The 26883-nt window shown below is 32.8% G+C and overlaps 2 protein-coding genes across 2 annotated transcripts; both read right to left on the bottom strand.

The window, feature by feature from the left end:
- Positions 1 to 297: 297 nt before the first annotated feature.
- Positions 298 to 4778, bottom strand: Fib (Fibrillarin). Its single transcript, XM_963258.4, has 3 exons — positions 4618 to 4778; positions 4203 to 4567; positions 298 to 964 (listed from the first exon to the last, which is right to left on the bottom strand). Exons 1-3 carry the CDS (start codon positions 4628 to 4630, stop codon positions 377 to 379), a joined length of 966 nt encoding a protein of 321 aa, XP_968351.1. The 5' UTR covers positions 4631 to 4778; the 3' UTR covers positions 298 to 376.
- Positions 4779 to 5578: 800 nt separating this feature from the next.
- Positions 5579 to 24367, bottom strand: Ctps (CTP synthase). The gene is made up of 7 exons (XM_064358188.1): positions 24080 to 24367; positions 19606 to 19776; positions 19331 to 19548; positions 15990 to 16534; positions 6781 to 7082; positions 6204 to 6530; positions 5579 to 6150 (listed from the first exon to the last, which is right to left on the bottom strand). The coding sequence occupies exons 1-7, from the start codon at positions 24243 to 24245 to the stop codon at positions 6074 to 6076; spliced, it is 1806 nt and encodes a 601-aa protein (XP_064214258.1). The 5' UTR covers positions 24246 to 24367; the 3' UTR covers positions 5579 to 6073.
- Positions 24368 to 26883: the final 2516 nt, after the last annotated feature.

Genomic DNA, 26883 nt, shown 5'->3' with positions numbered 1-26883 from the left:
ATAAATTAAATATTAATCATTTATTATTTTTACTGTGCAAAAATTAATTAAATACTGACTATTTATTATTACCATAAACAGGGGGCGTCATTAAAAAAATGTCATGGGCTGCATTGTTAAATGAAACACACTGTATAGGCCAAAATAATTTTAGAATCTACACTTTGGCCTCCCATGTGCTGTGACCTTCTTTTCGATATCATTGACCCTACAAGTGTTATTGAGTATAACCATATCAATGACTAGGATTTTAAGTCATTTTGTTATTATTTTATTTAATAATTAAAAAAAATAACATTATTTATTGATATATATTTATTAAAATTAAAACGGAACGAAAGGAAAAATGCTATTTCTTAGATGATACAAAAAAGAATCATTGCTGCTTCTTGGGGGGCGGTCTAAACACCCCCACAACAACCGCATGGTCCCGCTCGTAAGGTTCCAAAGTGATCTGTTCCTGAGGTTTCAGTTGATCCGCTTGCAACCTTTTAACTTCGGACGCAAAAACGGCTTCAGGTTGCGCTGTTGAATCAATACACGAGGCTTTAATAGAAATGACGAAATGGCCCCCATTTTTCAAAAAGTACTGTGCGTTTAGGGCCACTATTCTAGCTTGGTCAGGCTGGGCAACATCTGCAAAAACAGTGTCAACCATTCCAACCAACATTCTATATTTATGCGGGTGTCTGGCATCTTCAATGATTGGAATAATATTGGTTCGCTTTTTGGCCACGTTTATTAGATCGCGTCCTGATCTGTGTGAAAATTCCACTGCGTAGACTAGGCCTTCAGGCCCCACAACATCAGAGACGTGGGACACGGTGGTGCCAGACGCAGCCCCCAAATATAATACTTTGCTTCCTGGGGGCATGTGGATTTGGTCGACTCCGCCCAAGATAGCAGCGGCTAGTTTGCTTCTGAAGGGGTTCCAAACTCTGTATTCGACTTTATTTCCATCAGTCTGAAAAATATGAATGTTCCAAAGAAAATCCGGTGAAGAGATTTATAAAAAAAATATTTGTATTAACTTGGTGAAATTACTTTAAAAAGAAACAACAGTGGCAGAAATTTCTGTGTTGTTGAAAATGGAAAGAATATTCTCCTATTGGACTTTTTGTGAAATATTATTCAAATAAAGCCTTCACAAAATTTAAAACTAAAAGAATCGGCAACAATTTGAAAACACAGAAAGCGTAAGTAAACTAAATCGAGTGAGAACAAAACAAGTCACTGCAAACGAAGAAACATTTGAGGCAGTATTCAAGCTTTTGAAGGAAATTCAAACAGCAGTGTACGAAATATTTCCAAACTCCTAAACGTTCAAGTGTCTAGAATTTTTTAGTTGTTTAGTCCTTTGTGAAAATATTAAAGCCTTCAGTACAACAAATAAGTTTTTTAACTTTGTAATGGTGAGGTAAACATATTAGCTGTTTCAAAACTATGTAAAAGCTAACAGAAGATAAATGTGAAATGTCACTTGCGTGATACGTTTCTGCGAATAGGAATGAACAAGATTCAGTGGTAGTGCGCATTTGTTTCATAGGGATCTATGCTTTTGCATATGTACCCACGTTTAACAATTTTTTTTTCTTTTTTCACACAAAACAAACGTTTTTTCAGGGATGAGTTTTTCTTACAGCATTTGAATTTATTAATATAAGTTTGAAATTATTTAACATTTTAAAGACATGTAAAAATTACGTTTTTAAGACTTGAGTTGTTGCATTACTTAGATTTTAATCTTAAATAATCTTAGATTTCATAAAAATCCGTTGACAAATATCTGAGATATCAGGCTCGAAAGTCTTAGGTGAGACATCCTGTGTATATATTTGGACTATATTTGATGATGAACTGAAAAACTTTGCACATAACTGGCTATCCACTCAGCTAAACAATTTCTATAAAGAAGGTATTATAAAGCCAGCAAAGAAATGACGTAAATGTAAAAAGGTAGAGAGAAAATTCGTGAAAAAAAGTTTAAGGAGTTTCGTTAGAATTTTGCTTCAATAAAAAGTTATAAGCAAATTCTGGTTTATAGTTAAACCGGCCATGCATTTTCAACAAAAAGGCCTTTGGGCTCTCAAGAAACAATATTCTATAAAGAGACAATACTTTCAGTCTTACATGACATATATATTATAATTATTTTTCATCTAAATATCTACAATTTATTAAACAAAAAGTAAAATGGTGTCAAGATTTTAGGTAAATTAAATCCTCCTTGTCTTCAAATAATGAGTTAGTTTTGAGATATTTGCGAAAAACTATTTTGGAAAGTTATAATACCATTTAAAGGGCATTTTTCTTTATGTGGCTTTATTATAACTATAAAAATTGAATGTCATATGCTGTACAAATCGTTGTTCAAGGATAAAATAGGGATTTAGATTTACAAAAAGCAAAGAGTGAATTTGTATCTGATTCATGTAAATAGTTATAATATAAATAAATACTTAATTAAAACAATCCGAAATTAATTAAAACAATTGAAAAACGATTAGGTAGTAGATAGCAAGTATGTTGAAACAAACTTTCTTTTTAAATTTTTAATTCAGCAATAATTGATGTAAGAAAATTCAAAAAGTCACATGATGCCATCCTACAGACTTAATTGGTTCCAAAAATAAAGGGTTAGTTTTGTACCTGAAGTGTCGAACCGAACAGTGAGTTTTGCGCTAAACTCGAAACTTTTATACAGGGTGTCCCAAAATTGGCGGAACAGATTAGCAGGGAGGTGTGGCCTATGGTCCAGAAACATCAAAAAAATATTTAAAAAAATCCATCTTTCTTAGTGTTTAAGATATTCGCTTGTTTTTAATAGAAAATTTGGCAATATTGCATAAAGGTGACCTCTTAAGTTCATGGAAACAAGATCCACGTGCCCCAACAATAATGCAATAATAAAAACTATGGAAACCATATAATAGCGACAATAAAAACCAGACTTCACAAGTCACAAAATCGTTTCAAAACGTCAATGTAAATATGACAGTTTAATGGTAAATTGAAAATCCGTCTTAATACAGCTCTGCCACAGTTCTACGACGCTTTTTGTTCTTGTGGTAACAATGGTCGAAATCATGCAACTTTGGCCTGGTACGGTAAGACCAGAGCAGACGGTTTTAAAAAGTGGTTTCTACATCCGGTTTGAATCTTTGGGCATTTATGCTGACAAAATAAAAAAAAATAGCAAACATTTTTGTTTACAGGCAACAACGCATTAACCGACTACAAACAAAAAGGTAAAGCACAACTTAAAACTCGGAATTTATGTAAAAGCTACAGACAATACCGTTAAAAGCTGTAACTTGGAATATAACTTTTTTATTTATTTCTCTAACAAACCGCATTTAAAAAATACATGAAATTTTTGTAGGTACTGAACTAAGTGAGGTCAAATGTTCCAACTTGAAACCTCCATTACAGCTTAAATAAAAGAGATAGAATTTTTTTAACATTTTTTCTATGATCTCTAAACAGTACCTATTAGTGTACCACATATCTGTTCCGCCAATTTTGGGACAGGCTGTATAGTTTTACTCTATTTAAAAAAAATGTAAAAAAACAATAGAATCATGAAATTGTTGTTTATATTCTAAATATGAAAACGCAAGTAAGTCATTTTTCGAATTTTTGGCAAAGTGAGTTTTGCATTTAGACGGCTCAAATTAAATGATAAAAAAACAACAAAAAAATTACTGATTACTGACTACGGCGTGTTCTCATGGATCGGTTTTAGTTGTTCATTTAATAAAACTTGAATGAAAGTCATCGTAAGAACCTTTGTTTCAACTAAGTTTATCAAGTTTTTAATATCGATCCGTGAGAACGCGCATTTAGTACACTATTAGTTATTCAATTATTGAATAAATTCACGAAAATTTCAATGCAGAAATATGATCGGTAATATTAATAAAACAATGTTATCTAAAAACTCATTAAGTTTTTTCTTTTATTGAATTTTTTTTTAAATGTATAGCTAGATAAGAAAAAAATAACATTAGCCATAAAACTAAATAATAATAAACTTTCAGACCTTCAACCTTCTCCAAAATTCAAAGACAAATGTGTTACCAAATATACAGATAAGTCACTGTAGTTCAGCTTCTCAGATACTCTGATACGACTTAGAGACTAATTGTTGATTTATTATGAAATAATTATTACTTTTATACTTTACATTTGTAAAATCGTACCTCAACTGATATCCTCTTCTCTCCATAAACCTCAGACCCCGGAACAAGATTCAAAGTAACTAAAGCATCCTCTTTGCCTTTGGCGATAAACACGCCCTCGTGTCTATGCGGTTCAATTACCACTGTCTTGCCCCCTTTGAACCCGCCTCGGCCGCCGCCGCCGCCTCTTCCTCCCCCGCGGCCTCCACGACCGCCGCCTCCACCTCTACCAAAACTCGGGCGACCGCCGCCACCGCCTCCTCCTCCCCTGCCAAAACCACCACGTCCGCCGCCTCCACCGCCACGGCCTCCACCCCCGCGGCCTCCACGACCACCAAAACCACCGCCGCCTCGACCGCCTCCTCCGCGGCCACCCGGCGAGAATCCTAGTAGATTTTGATCATAGGATCACTGATTCTATAACTTAATCACTCACCTGGTCTACCCATTGTGTTTTCTTTTTCAATTAAAAAATACGTTTGTTTACGCGTTCAGTGAACACGCTGTATGTACAAAACACGCGGTTTTGAGAATCTAACCTCAATTTGACGCACCACTCGCATCGAAGAAACGAAAATCCCTAGCGTCCACGTGATGTGGCAACTAAAATTCCCTAATTCAAAAATTAGTAAGACAGCAGTTCTAAAAATGTTTAGTTTTCTAACTAAAATTGTTAAAGTTAAAACATAAATGCCGTTAATTGTTGTTATAGCGATAACCAATAAAAACGCAACATTTGCGACTCTAATGTGTGTTAAATCTAAAAACTTCTGCAATTTATAACGGAAAATTTAAATGTAACAAAATAAGTTTACATTTTACTTTAATTTAGTCAATTTTCCATTTTACCAAAACCACAGTTGTAGGTTCGGTTCAAAAATTTAAAAAGTGTTCATTAAAAGGCGCAGAGACGTTAGCTCCAAAGACGATATAATAGTATATTATTATACGAGTTTTGTAAGATGTTCTGTTGTGGAACGAATGGATTTGGAGCACGACGAAGGAGTGCTCCAATAGAATAAGTGCCACAATTAAGTCATATAAAACGAGTGTAATATACTATTTTTTCTACTTTCTATTTTTATTGTTTCTTTAGTTTCACTTATCAAAATCAGTTCAAACTATTTCCTCTTAATTTTGTTAATTATTTGGACTTTATCAATAAACGACTTGGCCCTTTTGACAGATCACAAATTAAATTACAGTGATGACAGTGAGACCCAGCACTGCCAAAACAACTCCTAAAAATTTACTAAAGAGTTTGAACAATTTAAGAAACTAAAGTAGAAAAACAATTTTTCAATTTTAGGACGGTTTTTAGATTTATTTGAACGCAGAATAAGAGTTTTTAGATTCTTGTGTGTTTATGCATGGCTTTAGGTTAAAAAAACACTCAATAAAGCAAAAATATGTTTATTCTTAAACTCTTCAATAAACAAAATAATGTTGCGCTTTTTTTTTATAAACTCAAATAATTTAACACTAAACAGGAATATGGTAAACACGTTACGTTACTGCTTAAAAAATTATGAATAATGATGGGCACAAATGCCAATTAACGTCCAAATATAAAGATAAATAAAAGGAGGATTCGTAAAATAAACTTACTTTCCCTCATGTGATGAAGTAGTCAAATTCGATAAAAATAGTAGTCAAATGCCATTTTTACACAACGGCAATTCTACGTAAGCAACATTTTAATAAAAAAAAATTCTGATCAAAACGTAACAACAAATTATGAATGACAATTGTCAAGTTTGACGTTTGATAGTTAATGTTACACTACTTTGATCAAAAATTTATCAAGTCGCCCATCACTTAAAAATCATAATTTTTTAAACAGTATTTGTGGCAACTATGACAACAGGAATGTTAGTTTCTCATAGAATAATTTAAGTACTGCTTCCATCAGTTTCATCTGTGGAATAAAGCGTAGCTTGTTTCAACGTTAAATGATCCACATCATCATCTAAAATATAACGGCATACAAAACAAAATAACGCAAACAAAATTAATTCGTACCAGAATCGTAATAATCCGATTGTGGTTCTCTGGGAGATAATTTACAACCTCTAGCAAAATACGAGTTAAGCCTGTCTTTAGCAGCTAGAATAAGACCCATAAATGGTGGTGAGGGTTCCATGGGTCTTGATAAATATTCGGGATGAAATTGCACTGCTACGTAATAGGGATGGGTTGGGATTTCCAGGATTTCCATTCGTTCTGCGTCAATGTCCACTCCCACGAACTTTAATCCTTGCTTTTCGAGATCTTCAATGTATTTGGGATTGACTTCGTATCTGTGCCTGTGACGCTCCTCGATTTGCTCCTTATTGCCATAAAGACGCTCTGATTCACATCAATTATTAGTTATTTTTAGACAAGACAATTAATTAAAAATTTAATTCTCTTCCAAATTGCAGTAGTGTCTTAATTAACAATGTGTATTAAAAAAAAATCGGAAGAAATACAGTATTTTACCTACCCTTGCAGATAGAGTGTTACTTGATCTACTACTATTTTAAGTAGAACAAAGCACACTTTAACATTTCATATAGGAAAAAAAACAATGTTTAATATAAGTAACGTTAAAACTTACTAATTTTGCTCTGGGTATTGGGTTTGAAAACCGTCGTTCGCTTGCCCAACCTCATTGTTCCTCCCATATCGCCCGTGTTATGTTCGGGCATGTCTATAATCACAGGGTGTTCCACGGTTTCGTTACATTCGGTCGAATGGGCATCTTTAAAATTAAGTACATTACGAGCGAATTCAATCACAGCAGTTTGGAATCCCAAACAAATGCCCAGAAATGGTTTCGAATTAACACGACACCATTTGCATGCTTCTATTTTGCCTTCGACGCCACGTTTGCCGAAACCTCCAGGAACCACAACACAGCTAAAACCAGAAATTATTTCAAAAAACAAAGATTTTTATTCCATTTCATTCGAGGTGTTTAATGAAATTCATTGAAATCTTCGACCCAATTTTTACATTTTTATAATCTTTTTGTGAGGACAGAAATTTTACCGTAATTTCTTTAATGCAATGTAATAGATTTTGAAGAATCCATAACCACAGTAGTCATATTTGTTTACAATTTTTATTGAAGCTAGTGTTCCACCCCAAAAACTTTATTCACTGACCAAAACCTTCTAAGTTAAACCATAAACATCCAAATAAGACAAGTTGAGTTATTTTTACTTCTTTTAAGTTCTAGCTATCATAGATACTTGAAGAAAATACGAATCGATATCGTAAAGTCTAGTAATTGCTAAAGGTAAACCAATTTTACTAAACTAAACTAAATATGAGTATTGTACAGGGTGCTGCACTTTGGATGTCCGAATACAGGATCTCCGAAATTAAGAGGTTTAGAGAAAAACGAGTGAGACATTCTCGGGTCCGTTTTTTGAGAAAATAATTTTAGTCAAAACCGCATCTCGGTATCGTCTTTTGTTTTCGACTTATAAACAGAAGTTGACATTTTAGCGAAATCTTAAAAAATCATATCTTCCTTATTATAAAAGATACACATTTGAAACAAAAACATTATAAGGCACTTTTTTTCGGAGAATCTAATAATGTTATCAGTGATTTTTTTCAACCATTCGTTTAACTGTAATAACATAAAGTTGTATTTTTTAAATAGGAATCATAGTTGCTATGACATTTTCGAAAAGCTTTTTTTTCTGATTTAATATGTCTATTTGTGTAATACATTAATTTTAAATATTTAAGAAAAACAAAACATTTCGCTTTTTCTTTGTAGTAGGCCATGAAAAAATTTTGGATTTTTAATTAAAACTATAAAAATTGTATTACACAACAAGTATTTATAATTTAATGAATTTTTAAACATTAATTAATTCAAAAACAGCATAATAAATTTTTATTTGATCAAATTTTTGCAATATAAAAAATTATTTGTTTTTATATTTAAAACGGCAAGCTCACGTTGTTATTCTATTTTCCAATTTTAAACATGAAATGTCGGAAGAAGAAAAATCTTATTGATTGTATGATTGCGTATCAATAAAATTTTATTTTACAAAAAAATGTTAATCCAAACACCAAAATCAAATTCCATCTACGGTAAAAAAATACACAACATTGCACTTCACTAAATCATAAAAAAGTGTCATCAAATGGTAGTGACACATCGTTTGCAATTTTCTGCACATTTTTTATATAATTAAAATCTGGGACGATCATATATTTGTTCAATTGAAAATAACTTTAACAAAGCTTATTTTTATAATTTCACATTTTTTACTTTAATAACCGTTCACAAAATTTTATGTGAAATAATTTTTCCATGGCCAACTACTTTCAAATATTTTAAATATATTTTTTATCAAAAATATATAAAAATATCAAACTATATTTATATTGTTTTGAGTTCAGAAAAAAATAAGCTTTTCGAAAATGTCATAGACAACTATGATTCTCATTTAAAAAAATACAACTTTATGTTATTACAGCTAAACGAATGATTAAAAAAAATCGCTGATAACATTATTAAATTCTCTGTAAAAAAGTGCCTTATAATGTCTTTATTTTAAATGTGTATCTTTTATAATAAGGAAGATATGCATTTTTTATTTCACAAAAATGTCAACTTTTGTTTATAAGTCGGAAACAAAAGACGATAACGAAATGCGGTTTTGACCAAAAGTATTTTCTCAAAAAACGGATCGCCTATTCGGACATACAAAATGCAGCACCCTGTACATATCTCAAATATATTTGAAATAAAAAGTGAAAAATCAAGTCTATCCCAATTTATATGGAATAAGAAAAAAAAAACGCCGCTAACTGTGGCACTTTTGTTCTTTATTATCTACATCACATATTCAGTTTTTGTAAAGATGAGTACTGAACATTATTGAACATTCTAGCATAAAATTTAAAATCGAACCACACAGAAATATTTAAAAATATAAACCAGTGAAGACCATTTGCTACATATTCAAAAAAAAATGTTTTTATTTAATATTTAGTACGAGCTTATCTTATCATATCTCAGTTAAACAAGCACAAATTTAAAAAAATAACTATACTATTAAATTCTACATAAAAAATGTCTACCTACGTCAAAAACACAGATTTTCAAAAGTTTATATGTCAACTTTTGTTAGTAAATCAAAAACAAAATTCGATAGCGCGGAAAATCTCTTACGCACTTATTAGAAAAATGATAAAAGGGTTTTTAACTCGTCTGATCATGACGAAATATTGCTAAATCATTTCCTAACACCCTGTATACTGTTGGTTTCGATCAAATGCCTCAAAAATGAAAAAAAATGCTAGAAAGATCCGAAGTAGAGTTAATTTGCAATATATATTTTTTAAATTACTTTAAAACTAATACTTTCAACTAATTTCATTTTTTTTTCAATAAAGGACATTCGTTCGATGAGGATGAAGAGACTTGTAAGAAATACTAGTAACAGGAGACGTGTATGTCCAATTTATTTGATTAATTCTTATTACAAAATAAGATGTGTAAATGTAATTTTTGAGTACAACACAATAAGATTTAAATAATGTTAGGAGTAATAAAACTTTAAGGACCAGTTTCTGGAAACATATTTAACGGAGAGATAAATTTAAACCTCAGTTAAATCAATTATTTTATTCAACTTTATATTTTACACCATTCATGAATTAACAGTTATTAGTGTTATAGTTTATAATTTATTACGTCAGGATTATAGGGTAAATAAACTACGATCTTCTCAACAGGACCTTTTAATTTTACTTTACTCTACAAAAGCCAGTTACAGACTAACTTATTTTCTAAAAATCCAGACATTCGGCATTCATCTTTAACACATGTTTCCCATCTTTCACACTCGCCCTAAAAGCCCTCACACACACTAACCATTCGGACCTCCCAAGCATCCCTTACAATTCTACGAATTCATATCAACTCGGCCTTTCCTGACAATGTTCTCGTCCTCGAGAACACATCCCAACCATCTAATCACTCATTCCCCTAATGACACTTACCATAACTTAAAATAACGAAACTAAACACTCTACTTATGTCCCCAAATTTTTCTAATAATAAAATTCCGATAAAAATTTAACATTACCCTTAACACTTGTACAACCTACTTTATCTTAATTATTACTCCTCTAAATTACTAACTAATTTTAATCTGTCTACAGAAATAATTCCTTTATAGAAGCGACTACTTTGTTGTTCGCCTTCTATATCTTGCACTAAATATCTATCATTCCCTATAAATTTAACAATCTCATAGGGTCCTCGATACTTAGGGCTCAATTTACGACTTTGGCCGGTCGACGGTACCTCAGCCCGTACCAACACCAAATCCCCTTGCTTGAAAACCCTAGCCTGACGCCGCGATTTATTAAAATTCGCGCACATACGATCCGCATTTCTTTTCAGCCGATCCGCAACTAAATTTTGCTCTTCTTCCGTATTTAAGCGTGTATTTAAATCGCGTATTTCGGCTGCTAACGGATTATTAGTGAACCCGTCTCGCGTGTATGTCCGGACCAAACTAAAAGGCGTTCTTTTAGTGACCGAATGGGTTGCATTATTAATAGCCCATTGTACTTCGCTTAATTTTTCGTCCCAATCACTACCTTCTATGTCATCCGTACTTGTACTTAAGCATGTTATTATCACGTCGTTTACTTTCTCCACTTGTCCATTCGATCTAGGACTTGCTGTTGCAATTTTTACGTGTTGGATTTCACAATCACCGCAAAATTTTTCGAACAACTTCGAAATGAACGCTGTACCTCTGTCGCTAATTATTTTATTGGGCTTTCCATAATTAGAAACGAATTCTTTCAAAAAACTAAGAGTTCCCTCGGCTCCTACATCCGGCAGCGCTTTTAATACTGTGTACTTACTAAAGCCGTCTATAATAGCGCATACGTATTTGTTTCCTGTTTTACTTGACGGAAAAGGGCCCAAATGGTCGATATGCACCACCTGAAACGGAGTACTGCCTTTGTCTAACGGGTGCAGCATTCCCGGTTGCCTCCCCCGCGGTGTCTTACTATACAAACAGTTAATGCATCGATTGATATATTTTCCTACCTCTTCCCGCATTTTTGGAAAATAGTAGCTCTCTTTTATTTTGTCCAACGTTTTATCTATTCCCAAATGCATAAGTTCTCTATGAGCGTTACTAATTATATCAAATCTTAAATCGACAGGTACATACAATCGCCACTTTCCATCTTTTACCCGATAAACACGACCATTGCATAACGTAAATTTAGAGTGCGTTGCCTGATCGCCCTCTTCTAATTTCTGTAAAACGCTTTTAGTTTCATTGCAGGTACGCTGTAATGCCGCTACCCAATCCGTATTTATCTTTATCCCCATGACATCTGGAAGTCCACCCACTGGCACGGCCCGACCAGCCTCTACCGCATTTCGGCTAAGGGCGTCTGCTACTTTATTGTTTTCGCCCCGGTGGTACTCAACGGTATAATCAAACTCTGACAACCTAATAAACCAACGCCCTATTCTTGGATGCATATCTTTTTTATTTGCCAACAATTTTAAACTGTTACAATCAGTACGAATTACAAAATGAATCCCTAACAAATAAACGCGAAATTTCTCTAGTGCCGCTACAATTGCTAAGCATTCTAGTTCATAGCTGTGGTATTTCGCTTCCTCGGGTGTCGTTTTTCGGCTGTAAAATGACACCGGTCGCAATGTTCCGTCATTCTGTTTCTGCAGAAGCACGGCACCTAACCCCGTTGAACTCGCGTCTGTATGAAGTTCTGTATAGGCGCCCGTGTCGAAAACGCAAAGGATTGGTTTGTTCATTAACGCTTTCTTTAACGACTCGAACGCGTTTTGCTGTATTACCCCCCATTTAAAACTACCTCCTTTTTTTAATAAGTCACTGAGAGGACGGGCAATAATTGCAAAATTCCGGACAAAACGCCTGAAATAACTAGCCAACCCCAAAAACGATCTGACCTTGTGTACGTCTGTAGGTACCGGAAACTCAGCCACTGCCCTAAGTTTATCCCTTCCCGGTTCAATACCCTCTTTTGAAATTGTAAAACCCAAATAATCAATTTTTGTCATAAAGAAAAAACATTTTCGCAAGTTTAACGTCAAGTTCGCGTATCTAAATCTATTAAATAACAATTTTAACTTAGCTAATCCTTCCTCTACAGTTTTGGACGGAATAATAATATCGTCCAAATACGCCATCGCAGTGTCATATCGCAAATTCCCAAGAACTATGTTTATTAATCTTTGAAACTGCGAGGGCGCATTCGCTAACCCAAAACTCATTCTCTTAAAACAGTAGACCCCATCAGGGGTAATGAAAGCCGTCTTACCTCGCGCGTCCCTCGACATTGGTACCTGGTGGTATCCCATGGACAAATCCACTGAGGTAAAGTAGATTTGGCCCCGAAGTCGATCCAGCTGATCGTCGATTAACGGCAAGGGGTAGTGCTGTTTCACTGTTTTCTTATTGAGCGCTCGATAATCGACACACATCCTCACTTCCCCGGACTTTTTCTTTACGAGAATTACCGGACTTGCAAATGGAGAATCAGTTTCTTCAATTATATCGGCCTCTTTCAATTCGCGCACTATATTTCGCACTTGTTCTTTTTCGGAAAACGACATACGATACGGTCGATAGACAACTGGTTTATCGTCTGTTAATTCAATGTCCATTTCTACTAGATTCGTACATCCAATTTGCTTAACATTTCGGGCCACTAAATCTCGATAATCATTTATAAGTTCCAACACTTTTTCCGCGTCTTTCCCGGCCAAATCAGTGTTGATTTCACACGCGTCAATAGGTTCCGTGTTAACATCTCGCCGATGTGTATATTCTCGACACACGTCCCCTCGCGCAACACTTTGATTTTCAACAATTTTTATGTCCTTTCCACTTATATTTAAAATGGGTAACACCGTGTCACCGTTCCTGTCTGTGCTTATTACACATCGTGGTACCCACTCTCCCGACTCGCGTAGTCCACCTTCGACACAAAGGGTACTTCCTGGTGTCTGTGTCCTGACTGTGATGTGCCCCAGGAAGTTATTTCGAATTACAGACGCCTCACTCGCCCACAAAACCGTTCTTGGAGCATTATTCGCACCGTTCTCTTCACATTTTCTTATTATAAGTTCGTGAGGTGTTTTTACAATTTCGATGTGCGGCTGTTCGGTGTATGGATGCCCGATTATCACTGGAATCTCCTGGGTTTCCCTCGGCACCACCAGGAGTTCGATCTGGGCGTTGATGCCGTCGATTTCTACATCCACCTGTGCGGCTCCTAAAACACTTGTAACTGCACCGCCGTAGCCCGTAACGTCCTTCTTCTTGTCCCAGTCACACATAAGTTTTAATTTGGGTACATAATCATCCCGGATGACACAAACTTCCGCTCCCATGTCCACGTAACCCCTAACTTCCACCCCGTTAATTTTCACGTCCTTAAAATACTTTAGATTGTCCGACTGAGCATTTATTGTCTTTACTTGCGCCGCCACTTCGTTTGCAGTAGCACCCCGTTGCGAATTTTCGTTTCGCCCTACTACTTGTCTTTCTCGCGAATCGCGACCCGGTACTTGGCACTCGCGCGCGAAGTGTCCCATTTTCCCGCACTTAAAACACGGAAAACATTTGGTGTTATTTTCCACTCTCGGAGTGTTACAGTTTTTAGAAATGTGGCCCTCTGCTCCACAGCGAAAACACTTTCTCTTCTCTGGCAAAATACGCCTCTCTGGAACCGAAATTAAATCCAACCGTTCATTGTTCCTCAAATCACGAAGAAGCTGCCACTCATCGTCGTGTCGAACAGTCAGCAGAGATCTCGCAACTTCCCTGGACTTCAACCCCGTGAGCAGCATTTCTTTCGTTTCCGCGAACGACAATTTTAAATCGCGACACATCGCCATTTTTGCGTAAAAATAATCTTCCGCGCTTTCACTGGTTCTTTGTTTTCTCTCCGACATCTCTCTAAACCTTTCGGCGAGCGTTCTTCGATCCGTATAATTTTCGCGGAATCGCATCTCAAACGCTGCCCACGTTGTTAAGGTATCCTGGTGATATCGATACCACAACAACGCGCTATCTACGAGGTGTTGACGCGCCACCTCCAACAAAATTGCATCACCCCAAAATTGACGTCCCGCCATGGTTTTGATGTCCTGTAACCACTGTAATGCGTCTGATGCACCTCCTTTTCCATTGAATACGCGTAAACTTTGCGTTAAATCGGGCATTACGCAATACCCCATGTTTCTCGACGCCCCAGGCGCCTCCACCCGGCCCAACGGAAGACTGTTCTGCAGGCCACTTGTCTCCGACACCACCCCGTTTCCAGACGACCCCAGCGTCCCCGACGCCTCCTTATCTCTGGACAACTCCTGTATGTCTGGCGACCCTGCTACCTCCTGGTCAACCGCCGCCGCCGCCGCCGCCGCCACTGTCCCTGTCTGAGCCTGTAACGCTTCGCTCACCGCTGCCTTCACTAATTGTAAAATTGTTTCTAAGTTCAAAAATTCCTGTCCTGATTGAGGGATGATTTCCTTCGGGCTTTCTTTATTCTTATCGTCCGTCATTTTCCTTTATTTCTTTGACCACTAACAAACTAACACTAATAAAACCAAACTAAGTCTCCACGAATAATTTTTTTTTCACGATCCCACTTCTGATAAATTGTTATAGTTTATAATTTATTACGTCAGGATTATAGGGTAAATAAACTACGATCTTCTCAACAGGACCTTTTAATTTTACTTTACTCTACAAAAGCCAGTTACAGACTAACTTATTTTCTAAAAATCCAGACATTCGGCATTCATCTTTAACACATGTTTCCCATCTTTCACACTCGCCCTAAAAGCCCTCACACACACTAACCATTCGGACCTCCCAAGCATCCCTTACAATTCTACGAATTCATATCATTAGAGTGAAAATTATATTATTTTTTGTTAACAGTGAACCAGACGAAAATATAATCTCAGCTCTAGGACAGAAATAATTGCTCCTATTCACTCAGCTAGGAAAAAATATAACAAAAATTATACGTTATCATTTATAACAGAGTAGATAAAAAACTTAACTAGGTACTTAATAATTCAGATATTGCTTTCAAGTCCTATTTTGCAATTTCAGGTTATGTAATGCTTATTTTAGCTGTTAATAACAAATCTGTAAAACGTGGTACATACTTAAAGATTATTTATTAATTTCCTGAATGCGATATCATAAACGTGTAAAGTGCTCAAACATTGATTTTGCAACTACTTTAATTAAAAATGTAATTACAAATAATAAATAACAACTTTAAATTTGATTCAACGTCCAAATATGCGATTTAATAAACAATAAAAATTAAATAGTAATTGCCACATTGTACAAGTTATCAGATGTGGTGTGACATGAGATCCCATTTATTAGATTTATTTAATAATAATAACCACTTACTTATCAACAAAATATTGTTTACATAATGCTTCATTATGGGAAGATAGATATGATTTTTAGAACCAAATTATCGATTCCATAAATTTTATAATTTTTCATTTATTGCTATACTGCTCTTTAAACATAATTTATTTGTCATACGGGTCATACGTATATTTAAATAGTTTCGTCGAAACGAGATATCAATTTTTAATTTTAGTTAGCAGACGCTGGAATCTGACCCCTTTGTCTTACTGTTTTAAACAGCAAACTGACGTCAGTGTTTAAATTGTGCTCGACTTTAAGCAAATTAGTCACAGATAATATTTTAACTAAACAAAAATTTACTCACTCGCATTTGCAAAGCTGGTGCCAAGCGTCATGATAAGCTGCAGGATCTTCCGCTAACATCGCCTTCTCCAAATTCGAAGCCTCGATAAACTTAATATTAACTTTATACCCAATCTTATTGGCAGCATGTTGTAGTGCTTTGGTTATAGACGTGTACGAATCCTCCAATCTCGTATATTTCCCGACTAAAGCCACATTAACTTCATATTTTAAATGTTCGATACGTTCGGTGAGTTCAATCCATTGCCTCATGTATTTCCTCATTGGAGGCAAAAGTTTCACGCCTAAATCCAGCCGACTGCAAAGATATTCGGCGATACCGTGCGATTCCATAAACACCGGAACTTCATAAATCGAACGCAAGTCCGGAATACTGATTATCTGCTCCGGAGCGACGTGACAAAAATTCGATATTTTATCTTTGACATTCTGGCCTATTGGTTTCTCTGATCTACAGACGATTATGTCGGGAGAGAGACCCAGTCCTCGGAGCTCTCGCACGGAAGACTGGGTGGGCTTGGTTTTGTGTTCGCCGGTTGTGCGGGGCTAGAATACCATAAACTATTTTTTCTACTACTGGATGGAGGACTATTAGATTAGGAGACGTAACTACATACAAAAAATATAGTACAGCAGAATAAAACTGAAGACTTTCAGTGTTTTAAATTAAGTTAAATTCAATCAAGAAACATGAGAAAAAAAAACAATTTAAAATTTGCGCTTCATCCCACATTTTTCAAAATGTCATGAATACGGTTCAAGATACAAGAAAATTGTGAAGAAATAAGTTGGGGAAAATTAAATTTTCTTTAAAAGAGTCCTTCAAGACCATATCTCTATGTTCAAGACGGTTTTGTTTCATTTTACCTGTGTTCTGTATCGGAAAATTATTAGCTGTTTCAAAACTATAAAAACGCCAACATCGCATTTTAACAAATTATATTTTTAATAAGACTGATAAAAATTTAAAATAGATATTAATGATCAGATCTTTCATTAAAACTACCAATTACATTAGCTATTATTTTTTTGAAGTGTATGAATAATTATAACTAATTTTGAGAGAAAATGCGACGTTGGCGTTTTTATAGTTTTGAAACAGTTAATAAATTATACCTAAATCATATAGATAGAAATATGGTGTCGCCGACTTTTTTAAACAAAATTAAATTCTCTACAACTTTGTTCCTTAAGACTGTTTTTATAAATACACCGCTAATGCCACATTAACTAATTGGACATTTAATTTAAGGAAAATTTTTTAACATAAATTTCATTTAAATATAAATTATGTCATTTTGGTACCACTTTTGAACAGAAATTTGTCAATTTACTCTCAAACGCTGTTGAGTTTGTAAGATGCATGCCTGAATATAATGTGGAACAAGAAATCATGGAAGCAATTTTTTCAAAGAAGAAGAGGTTTTACTGTTTGAAGAAATATTTTATCAAATATACGTATAAGATGACTAATAAAATTAATTTAGGTTAATGTACTTAAATGTACTTAAATTTTTAATTTAAAAAAATCATGCCACAGAAATTTGGAGCCAATTAAAATCAAATTCAACAATTTGAAAAACAAAGGCAGAAAAGTAACTGTAGAGACAATTAAACATCTATACAAGACCATATGAAAGCAGAGATTTGGATTTAGTAGTTCAAGATGTTTGTTTAAAATTGGAAACAATACAAGAAAAAAAACCAAGGAAAAACTAAAAAGTAAGTCAAAGCGTGCCATCTTACAGAAAAAAAATTGACAGTTAATGTGTACACCAAAAAAATTATGCTTCTGGAATTGTCAAAAAATTTAAGGAACAAATGATAAAGAATTATAATTAGTAATTATTTTTTTTATAATCTAGCAAAGTGCTCTGTAATTAAATTTTTTTCAACATTAGCAATCTTCGTTTAACCATTATATTTTTTGCAGTTCTGAATCTTTGAAAAAAAAACTTATAAATTTAGAAGTATTTTTTCTCAACCAAAGTGCTCTGAAATTAGCATCTGCATTTTCTTCAAAAAATTTTCGTTTTCTAAATCACCCTTTTCACCAAACCTCATAAATTTGTTTCCTCAAATTGTAATTTTTTCGTCCTTGCAACAATCACACATCTTCACCCTCAAAAGACGAACTGCAATGTTAATGACATGTAGTTGTAATGACATGTAGTAATGACATAATTTAAATGAAGAATTAAGAAAAAAATGTGACTTTAAACTTAAAGAAGCATTAATTTTTAAATGTACAATTAAAATGATTATGAAATAGAGTTTTAGGTTAAAGTCCATATTAAATTTAAACAAATTACATTTGTTTATGAAATATTCGGCCCTTACTACATCTTCAACCGTATTCGCAGCAGCGTTTTAATAAATATGAAACGTTCAGCAAATTGGTAAATGAATTACGTAATTAGTAATAGATTTTTTTTAAATATAGTTTTAATATAAATTGGTAGTTCATCATCTGTTTTAACAACTAATTAGATATTCAAGAATGCAGACACATTTAATTTTGGTATATCATTTATTGTCTACGTTTCGCAACTTTTTTGGGACTTGTTCAAGACAATTTAAAACTTAACAAATCCCTGTTCATTTTTGTCAAAAGGTTATTTAACGTATCATCACGATTTTTGTATCACCTTAGTGGCAAATTGCAATCAGCGTTTTTTTTAAATGTAGCTAGAATAAAAGAAGTAACAAGAGCTAAAAGTAGCACACGTAACTTGAAGATATTAATTTATTAATTGGTTGACAAATTCTTGGTGAGAGTCTAACTAAAGCAGTAATTAGATATTTCTTTTAACTCGAATGTATTATTTATCTATTACTTTAAATAAACTTCATACACAAAAAAAACTAAACAAGAGAAAGTATCCATATTTTGGATTTAATAAAAAAATACAATTTTACTTTGTTTACATTACAACTTTTTGTATTCCTTTTGAAGTATATTCAGGATTGCCTGAGTGGGACAAATGCAGTCATTTTAATAATTACGTTCCAATACTTTAGGTTTAGAACTTTTCTGTAGGAAATTTAATTCACTACAAATTTACTTCCGACATTTTTTCTTATATTTGTACCGTAGAAAAAAGTGAGACAGAGTGCAAATTGGTAAAAGTTTGAATTTTTTTTAATACAGTTCACGATATAATTTTTCATTATTTTTATTTCTTACTATTTAGAATTTAACGCTCGATCTGCCTGTATTTTTGTGAAAACTGCGCTCTCTGGCGACATTACCGGAACTATCGAAGACGAGGACGTTTTATTTGTATCTCGTTTCGTCTCCTAACCTATAGTAATCCGTATACTACTGGAATTATTTCATACCTGAGGAACAAGAGACACATGAGCTACGCAAAAATTCTCTCGTTTGACCCTAAACTGGAATTGTCTGAATGCCTCCACAAAGGCCATACTCTCGATATCACCGATCGTTCCTCCCAATTCGATTATACATACTTCGGGGATTTTCCCCGATTCTGAGACGGGAATTTTTGCTACACGAACTACCCATTCCTGGATAGCGTCAGTAATATGTGGCACAACTAATGTGTTAAAAATAAATTTAGTTTTATCAAGTCGCACTGAATTGATTTACCTACCTTGAACCGTTTTGCCTAAATAATCACCGTGCCTTTCTTTTTCTATCACGGCTTGATAGATTTTTCCGGTTGTGATATTGTTGTCACGATGTAGGGTAATGTTTAAGAAACGTTCGTAATTTCCTAAATCAAGATCTACTTCACCTCCATCATCCAATACATAAACTTCCCCTGAAAATTATTATTATTATTATTAATAAATTAAAAAACGGCAATAAATAGTTGATAACGATAAGAAACAATAAGGAAATGAAATCATTAAAATATTAACGTTTAATGGTCATTAATCCTTATCTCAAGCGAATCATAAAATTTTTAAAAACTGATGTAATAAATTGCTGATCCAATGACCTATGTATTTTTTTTTTCATTTGGCAACACTGGCAATGAAACACAAACGTCAGTATTTTATGGTCAATTGCTTGAGTTGGTGACAAAATTAAGAACATTTCCTAACCGGATGTGGATTCTGCATGACGAAAGATTTAAAAATGAAATTAAAAAATGCCATCTACAACAAAAAACAAAAACACCTGATATTTTTCAATTTAAAACTTCTGTATTTAACAATAAAACGTGACGTCTTGTTTTTTTAATTAGCATATGTATTTTAAAATTAGGAGGTGAATATCGCGGTAAATATTAGCACAGATTCTAGTAAGAGACAATCAATAATTTTATTTTTTAATTAAGAGCACAGTTTACTTCGTAATTATCTTTAGAACAAGCTTTTGAGTTTCTGCAAAGTTTTTATTGTGTCAATCGATTAGTTCGGTTTTGAATTAGACACCCATTTATTTATGAGTAAAACACGTGTCAAAGAAATCACAAAATTTCGCCAAAAATTAAATTCTAGTTTTTGTGTGTTGCTAGCAGCAACTAAAAAATCACAAAACTTTTTTTTTCTTAAACCTTTTTTTGTGTTGTACAGCCAGAAATGCAATTATAATTATATTTCGTAAAATTAAAGCATGTTGTTATGTCTTTTTTATTTACTTGAGCAAGTTTTTTTCAAGAAATTTTGCTAAAATTCCCAAAAAATGAATTTAAATCGAAACTGTATTTTCATTGTTTTATCTAATTTAAGTTAATTTTTTATCAAAATTTCATAGAAAAATAAACCGAAAAAAAGACAATTTTGTAAAGAAACTAACAGTTTCAATGCCGAAGCATGTTTAAATTGATTTTACCGAAGTTTATGCTTCCTTGAGCGTTTTAACATAGCCGATTGTCTTTTGACATTTTGTAGTTAGTTCAAAAATAGTGGTTTTGTTTTGAAAAATTACTAAATCATTTTGGAAATCACATTATTTTTCTGTTTTTAACACGTTTGTAACTTAGAAACAAATATTTCGAGCAAAATCTCGTTAAAAACGGTCCGAAAATTTATCAATCTAAGACAAAAATCATGTTAAATTTGTTTTTTAAAATGTTTTCAAAACAGTTACCAATTTTGTTTAATTAAAACTGCCAAACAAACAAAAAACTTGGTCGGAAATGGAAAAGTTGAGATTTTGCTAAGAGACCAAAGTCACCAAATTAAGAAAATAATTAGTTTCAGTCAGAAAAACAATTATTTTGCAAAACTCACTTAAAATCAAGCCGACAACCGAGATTAAAACTATTTTTTTTTCGAACAGATTTGCTAGAATTGCCTAAAAATTAAACCATTTTTAAACCTAATAATAGATCTTGCAATAACACGCTTAAAAATTAAAAAAATCTATAAATATCAATGGAATTTGATATAATTTTGTTTGTTTCAATTATACCGGGTGTTCAAAACTGGCGCACCGACTCAGTGAATGTTGTAGATTACGAGAAAAATTCCTACGTCAAACTTATTCAGTTATCATTATTTTTAATGTTTCTATGTTTCACACTACTTAATTAATCGTTCCCCAATACAATGATAAATAATTATTTTTAAATTTACTATCAGACTTTAGCAGTTTTTTGGATAAAAAAATAAAATTCATCGAAAAATTGCAATTTGAAGATGTACTAACACTGCGAATTATTTCCTAAGAAACCGTTTCAAAAATAATCTATTTTATCCACATTAATGATAAATAATTGGATTTTTATCCACACTTATGAAGCATATAAAGTGACCTATTATCCACTAGTGGACTAATAGTATATTATTACACGAGCAAGTAAAGAAGGTTTTTATCCACAAAAATGAAGTTTGCTGCACGAGCCGAAGGCGAGTGCATGTAATCATTTGAGTGGATAAAAACCTTTACTTGCGAGTATAATACTATACTTTATCTACGATCAAATAACCAAAAAAAAAAAAAATTTTAAAAACCTTTCATAAACACACTCATATTTGTGCCGCGATTTTTGTGGTAGAAGATTTTCTATTGCACTCGTTGCGATATTGCGAATGTCAGGTGGCGTGCAGGTCATTTCATTCTCTTCTTCCAACATTTTAAATAACTTTCTGTCACAAAAAACTGCTTGAACAATCACAGATTTCACTACTAGTTCCGACTAAATAATTAGCTGTTTGTTTTTGTTGTCAGCTGATTTGGCTTGTTTGGTTATATTGCTGCGGTTACGGCACACAATTGCCAACATAAAAGTGGTGGAAAAGATAAAATTCCAATATTTTCAATTTTGATTGGTCCCAATCCCAATGGATAAAAAATTCTGTCAATTTTACCCATGGGTGAAAACCAATCAGAGACTTCTTTTAATTTGTCGATGGATAAAATGAAAATTTACAGTGGAACTTTCACAACAGTAATGGTTATATTATTTGATGATCGTAGATAAAGTAACTTTATTCCACTAGTGCCATAGCAACTAATAATTATGACTACCAGACAAAGTCGGCCAAATTTCATTTTACGAATACGATTATTTTTAATTTAACTTAGATTAATTTCAATTTTGTTAATGTGGTGATTGTGGATAAAACGTTGAATTGCATTCGTGTTTTAGTGGCATTTTATCCACGGGCTGACGCCTCGTGTTTAAACATTCTTGCGTGGATAAAATACTTTCAAAAACACTTATACAATAAATAACTAACTATTTATAACTGATCAACTTCAATTGCGATTTTTCGACAACGTTGCCACATATCACTTAATTAAAATTAGTTATTTACCTATAACTTTTTAATACAAAGAATTTCTTTACTATTTGTACCTTTACAATGTAAGCACTCCTCACCACATACCATTGAGTTAGTGTGCCGGTTTTTGGGCACCCAGTATACGATGATAATAACACATTTTCTTTTTCGCTAGATTTTGTGTTTTACAGCCAGAAAAAAAAATAATTTCGCAAAATTATGCTAAAAGTAATTACGCAATTAACCCGAACTTATGTTTAATTAAACATTTTTTTCCTAAAATTTTGTTAAAATTCCCCGAAAAATCATGAAAATATAAATCGAAATTAGTAGTAATATTTTCCATAAAGAAAATTGAAAAAAGTAGAAAACCAAAAGAAAAACACTGCATTTCGTTTGTTTTACTCGATTTTAGTTGGTTGTTGATCAAAATTTTGTCAAAAAATTAACCAATAAAACAATTTGGTAAAAGAGTTATATTTAACTTTACCTTTTGTTTGTTCGGATGTTTTAACACATTTGTCCCTTAGAAATACAATAATTGTTCCGCAAATTTTTATTACAAATAAACCAAAATGTACCAAATTAAGGCAAAAATGATGTTGATATTGATGTGTTTTACAAGTAAAATTCAAGTTCTTTTAATAATACCGTCAAGAAAACAAAAACACCCTTGGTCTAAAATAGTTTTTTTATACTAAATCCTCAGATTCTGTTAAAATTTTGCGAAAACTCACAGAACCTAAACAAATTAAGACAATAATTAGGTTCAGTTATTGCAATTAATTTAAAAAATTCTGTGAAAATGAACAAAAATGACAGGATTAACTGATTAAGGCTAAACATGTCTTTCATTTTTTAAATGCATAAGCAAGTAAAAACAATTCTTTATGTAAAAATTCGAAAATACCACACCTAAACAAAAAAATCTAACAAATTTTATATTACATATTTATTTACTTTACAGGATACATTAGAGTTTTGTTTTGATCTCAATGACATTAATAAAATTCATTAAAAAGTAGAAACTAATTTCTACACCATTTCATATTTGTGCATATCTCACATACGAACATGATACGAGTATCTTGGTAAATATTAGCACAGACAATATTGTGTTACGTCTTTTAATTAAGAGAACAGTTTATTTTGTTTTCTGTTAACAGTGTTATAATTTTCCATTTTTGTGGATTCTACGTGGCAGAAGTTCAAATTCAAATCAGTCATTTGGTGACTTTCGCGTCGCCACGTTGGCAGCAGCGAAATTCAACCATGCGGCCACATGGGGTCTGGATTCCTCAAATTTCAACAAATTTCAGTAAAAAATATTAAAACAAACAAGCCTTGGATTATCCTGATTTCAATTTATCAAAATTTATACATTACCGTGTTCATATGGCGAGAACGTGCCAGCGTCTATGTTAATGTAGGGATCGATTTTTATAGACGTTACTTCAATGCCACAACACTTCAAAATTGCACCAAACGAACTTGAAATAACACCTTTTCCAACACCACTAATGACTCCCCCCGTTATGAGAATGTATTTCATTGTGTAAATGGAGCAAATCAATTCACTTTTGGTGCAATTACTCGTCACTTGCTGCGAGTTTTATCTTATGGCGGAGCCGGACGTGCTGCTGGTTTTATTCAACTGGCGCACTAATGAATGACGTTATTGGGTTGGTGGAAATTTTCGAACGAGAAAGCGCGCCAATTTAAAATTCGCATTACACCGATCAACAAAAAAGCTACAAGTAAGACCCTTCAGAACACTAAACCGAAATTCTGGTGTAGGGAAAAATGTTAATTCTTCCCGGGTTTTCGCAAAAACTAAAAGTCGTAAAAGAAAATTAAAAACACCACTGAAATTTGCATCAAAATATCTAAAACCCTTGTAGGTACTTTTTTAAATTTCTTATCCTGTCATACAGGGTGAGCCAATAGTGGGTTATTTCTGAAGCAACCAATAATAATGATTCCAGCAGACCAAATCGGTTATCATTAAAATTTCAAAATTAATCCACGATTACATTGTTCTGAAGTTTGTTTTAAACAATAATAATAATTTAAAAGATAAAAAACCAATGTTGATTCAAGTAGTACAAATTGAACAATTCATATGTACAAAAATAAGACAATACTGTACTTAGCACTAAATATTCTTTTTTGTTGGTAACACTTTAAGCCTCCTTTTAATATCTAAAACTTAGACTGTAAACACTATTTAAAACATGTTTCCGGTAGCAACGTGTTTTCACTATTTTAAAATATGCTTCCCATAGCAATGTGAATGTTAGATAGGTAATAATGTTTTTAAAAATTAAACAGTCTTCAAGTAATAAGTATAATTAGTATTTTTGGCTGCATCTTAGGACATGTCAGAAATAACCCACTATTGACTCACCCTGTAGCACTTAGCAATTTGAATTATTAACATTTTTAGAAAATGTGTAAATATTAATCAATAATTGAGATAAACCGAGAAATATAGAGCTTTGACTGTTTAGAAAAAACACTGTCCCTTTCGGAAACACCAGGACGTCCAGCCATTTTAAAAAAACTTTACAATTTATTGAGAAATAATTATGTACTTTTATGGTGTGAGGGATCCAAAGTTAAAGTTCTTAAAATAAAAAAATAACCACACGGAAATTCAAGGATCGAGTGATTAGATTACGTTGTATACAATTTATAAAATAATAAGTGATGTCTTCCCAACATCCAGGATCGGAATTTCTCCTCTCGTCACAAAATTTTACAACTGTTTGAATTCGATTTATTTTAAAGAAGTATTAGTGCCTTTTTGTGGAAAAATTGTTAGTGAATTACTGTATAATAATTCCCTTTGATCATTTGAATTTACGAGTAGATGTAATTAAAGTAGACTTTAATATTTTTTTTAACTTAATCAAGCTGAAAAGTCAAATACTAAAATTTTTAACTAACATTTGTTAGAATTAATTTTTACTTCAGTTTGTGCTAGTTTATCAGTCACAAAAAAAAACGAAAAAAATTCAAATGAACGCATGGTAGAAATATTAATACATAAAGTTGGGCAAAAATAACGAAATAGTCTAAAATGAATATTAAAATTGAACGCTCTGGATTATTTATTTATACTGTAGAAATGTCCATATGCAGCTAAAGATATGATCCGTAATGAAAAAATTTTGGAAAAAATTGTTACAACATTTAAAATGTAAATACAATAAAAATGGAAAAATAGTAATTAACGAAAAGTATCCAATATTATTGTTAAATTCAGAGAAAATTAGATAAAACGAAAAGAAAATATTGTATGATGGGTGTACAGATTGATTCAAAAGCACCGACAATCTCTAGGGTGGTCATAAAGGACATCAAACTGAATTAAAAGTTCCTATGACAAAAAATTGTTCCGAGCCTTCTTTTTTTTTGTGCTTAAGTGAACGTCTTTTAACGCCATACGAGAGTTTGTCCGTCACTTTTGAATCATCCTGTATATTAACTGTTTAAAAACGCCAATGTCGCATTTTACTGAATATATTTTTATAAATAATATTGATAAATAGTTATTAACATCTCTCAAAAAAAGTATAAATTCATTAGTTATTTTTTTGAAGTGCATGCATAATTTATAACAGCTAATTTTGAGAGAAAATGCTACGGTGGCGTTTTTATAATTTTGAAACAGCTAATAGTTTACTATTATTGCGTGGCCAACTCGACTTGTAATTTTCATTTTTATTTATTGAGCAAAAACCAAAAGAACCAGACGTTTTTAACTAGGACGTTCTTCAGGCACTTTTTTACAAGGAATCTAAAACTGTCATCGTATTTTTCAAGGCGTTCTTGATGTCAGAGTTAGAACACTCAACTCAGGTTTTTCTTTTGGAAGCCACATTCGTTTTTTGGATTTTTGAAAAGTGTTTTTATTCTTGACTACGTATTACATGATATGATCGAAATGGAGAAAAAAGCATTATTGCGAAGAGTGCTTTGAAAAAAAAAACGCGAACAATTTTGTTTTTATACAAACTAGATTTTGGTGGTTTAATTGAATTTGGATTTTTGGATACTTATTTAAAAACAAAACGACACCATAAGTTAGTAATTTTATTTGCGAAGAATAAAGACAAAGTTATAAAAATTCTGCTCGCATATTTAATAGAACTGTCAAAATTTAGTTTATTAAACAAGTTTTTTCC

Source organism: Tribolium castaneum, chromosome 1, assembly GCF_031307605.1.
Source record: "Tribolium castaneum strain GA2 chromosome 1, icTriCast1.1, whole genome shotgun sequence".
In the NCBI taxonomy this organism is placed as follows: domain Eukaryota; kingdom Metazoa; phylum Arthropoda; class Insecta; order Coleoptera; family Tenebrionidae; genus Tribolium; species Tribolium castaneum.
This window is presented reverse-complemented; position numbering and strand designations above follow the sequence as displayed.

What these genes read in the sequence shown, in the direction of transcription:
- Fib (XM_963258.4), bottom strand. An exon ending in AGAAGAGGATATCAGTTGAG is followed by an intron (nt 965 to 4,202) that starts GTACGATTTTAC and finishes CATATTTTTCAG; the next exon opens with ACTGATGGAAATAAAGTCGA.
- Ctps (XM_064358188.1), bottom strand. Translation starts at nt 24,245, where the DNA reads ATGAAATACATTCTCATAACGGGGGGAGTCATTAGTGGTGTTGGAAAA. An exon ending in GTTCTCGCCATATGAACACG is followed by an intron (nt 19,777 to 24,079) that starts GTAATGTATAAA and finishes AATAATTTTCAG; the next exon opens with GGGAAGTTTATGTATTGGAT. An exon ending in ATGTGTCTCTTGTTCCTCAG is followed by an intron (nt 16,535 to 19,330) that starts GTATGAAATAAT and finishes ATGGTATTCTAG; the next exon opens with CCCCGCACAACCGGCGAACA.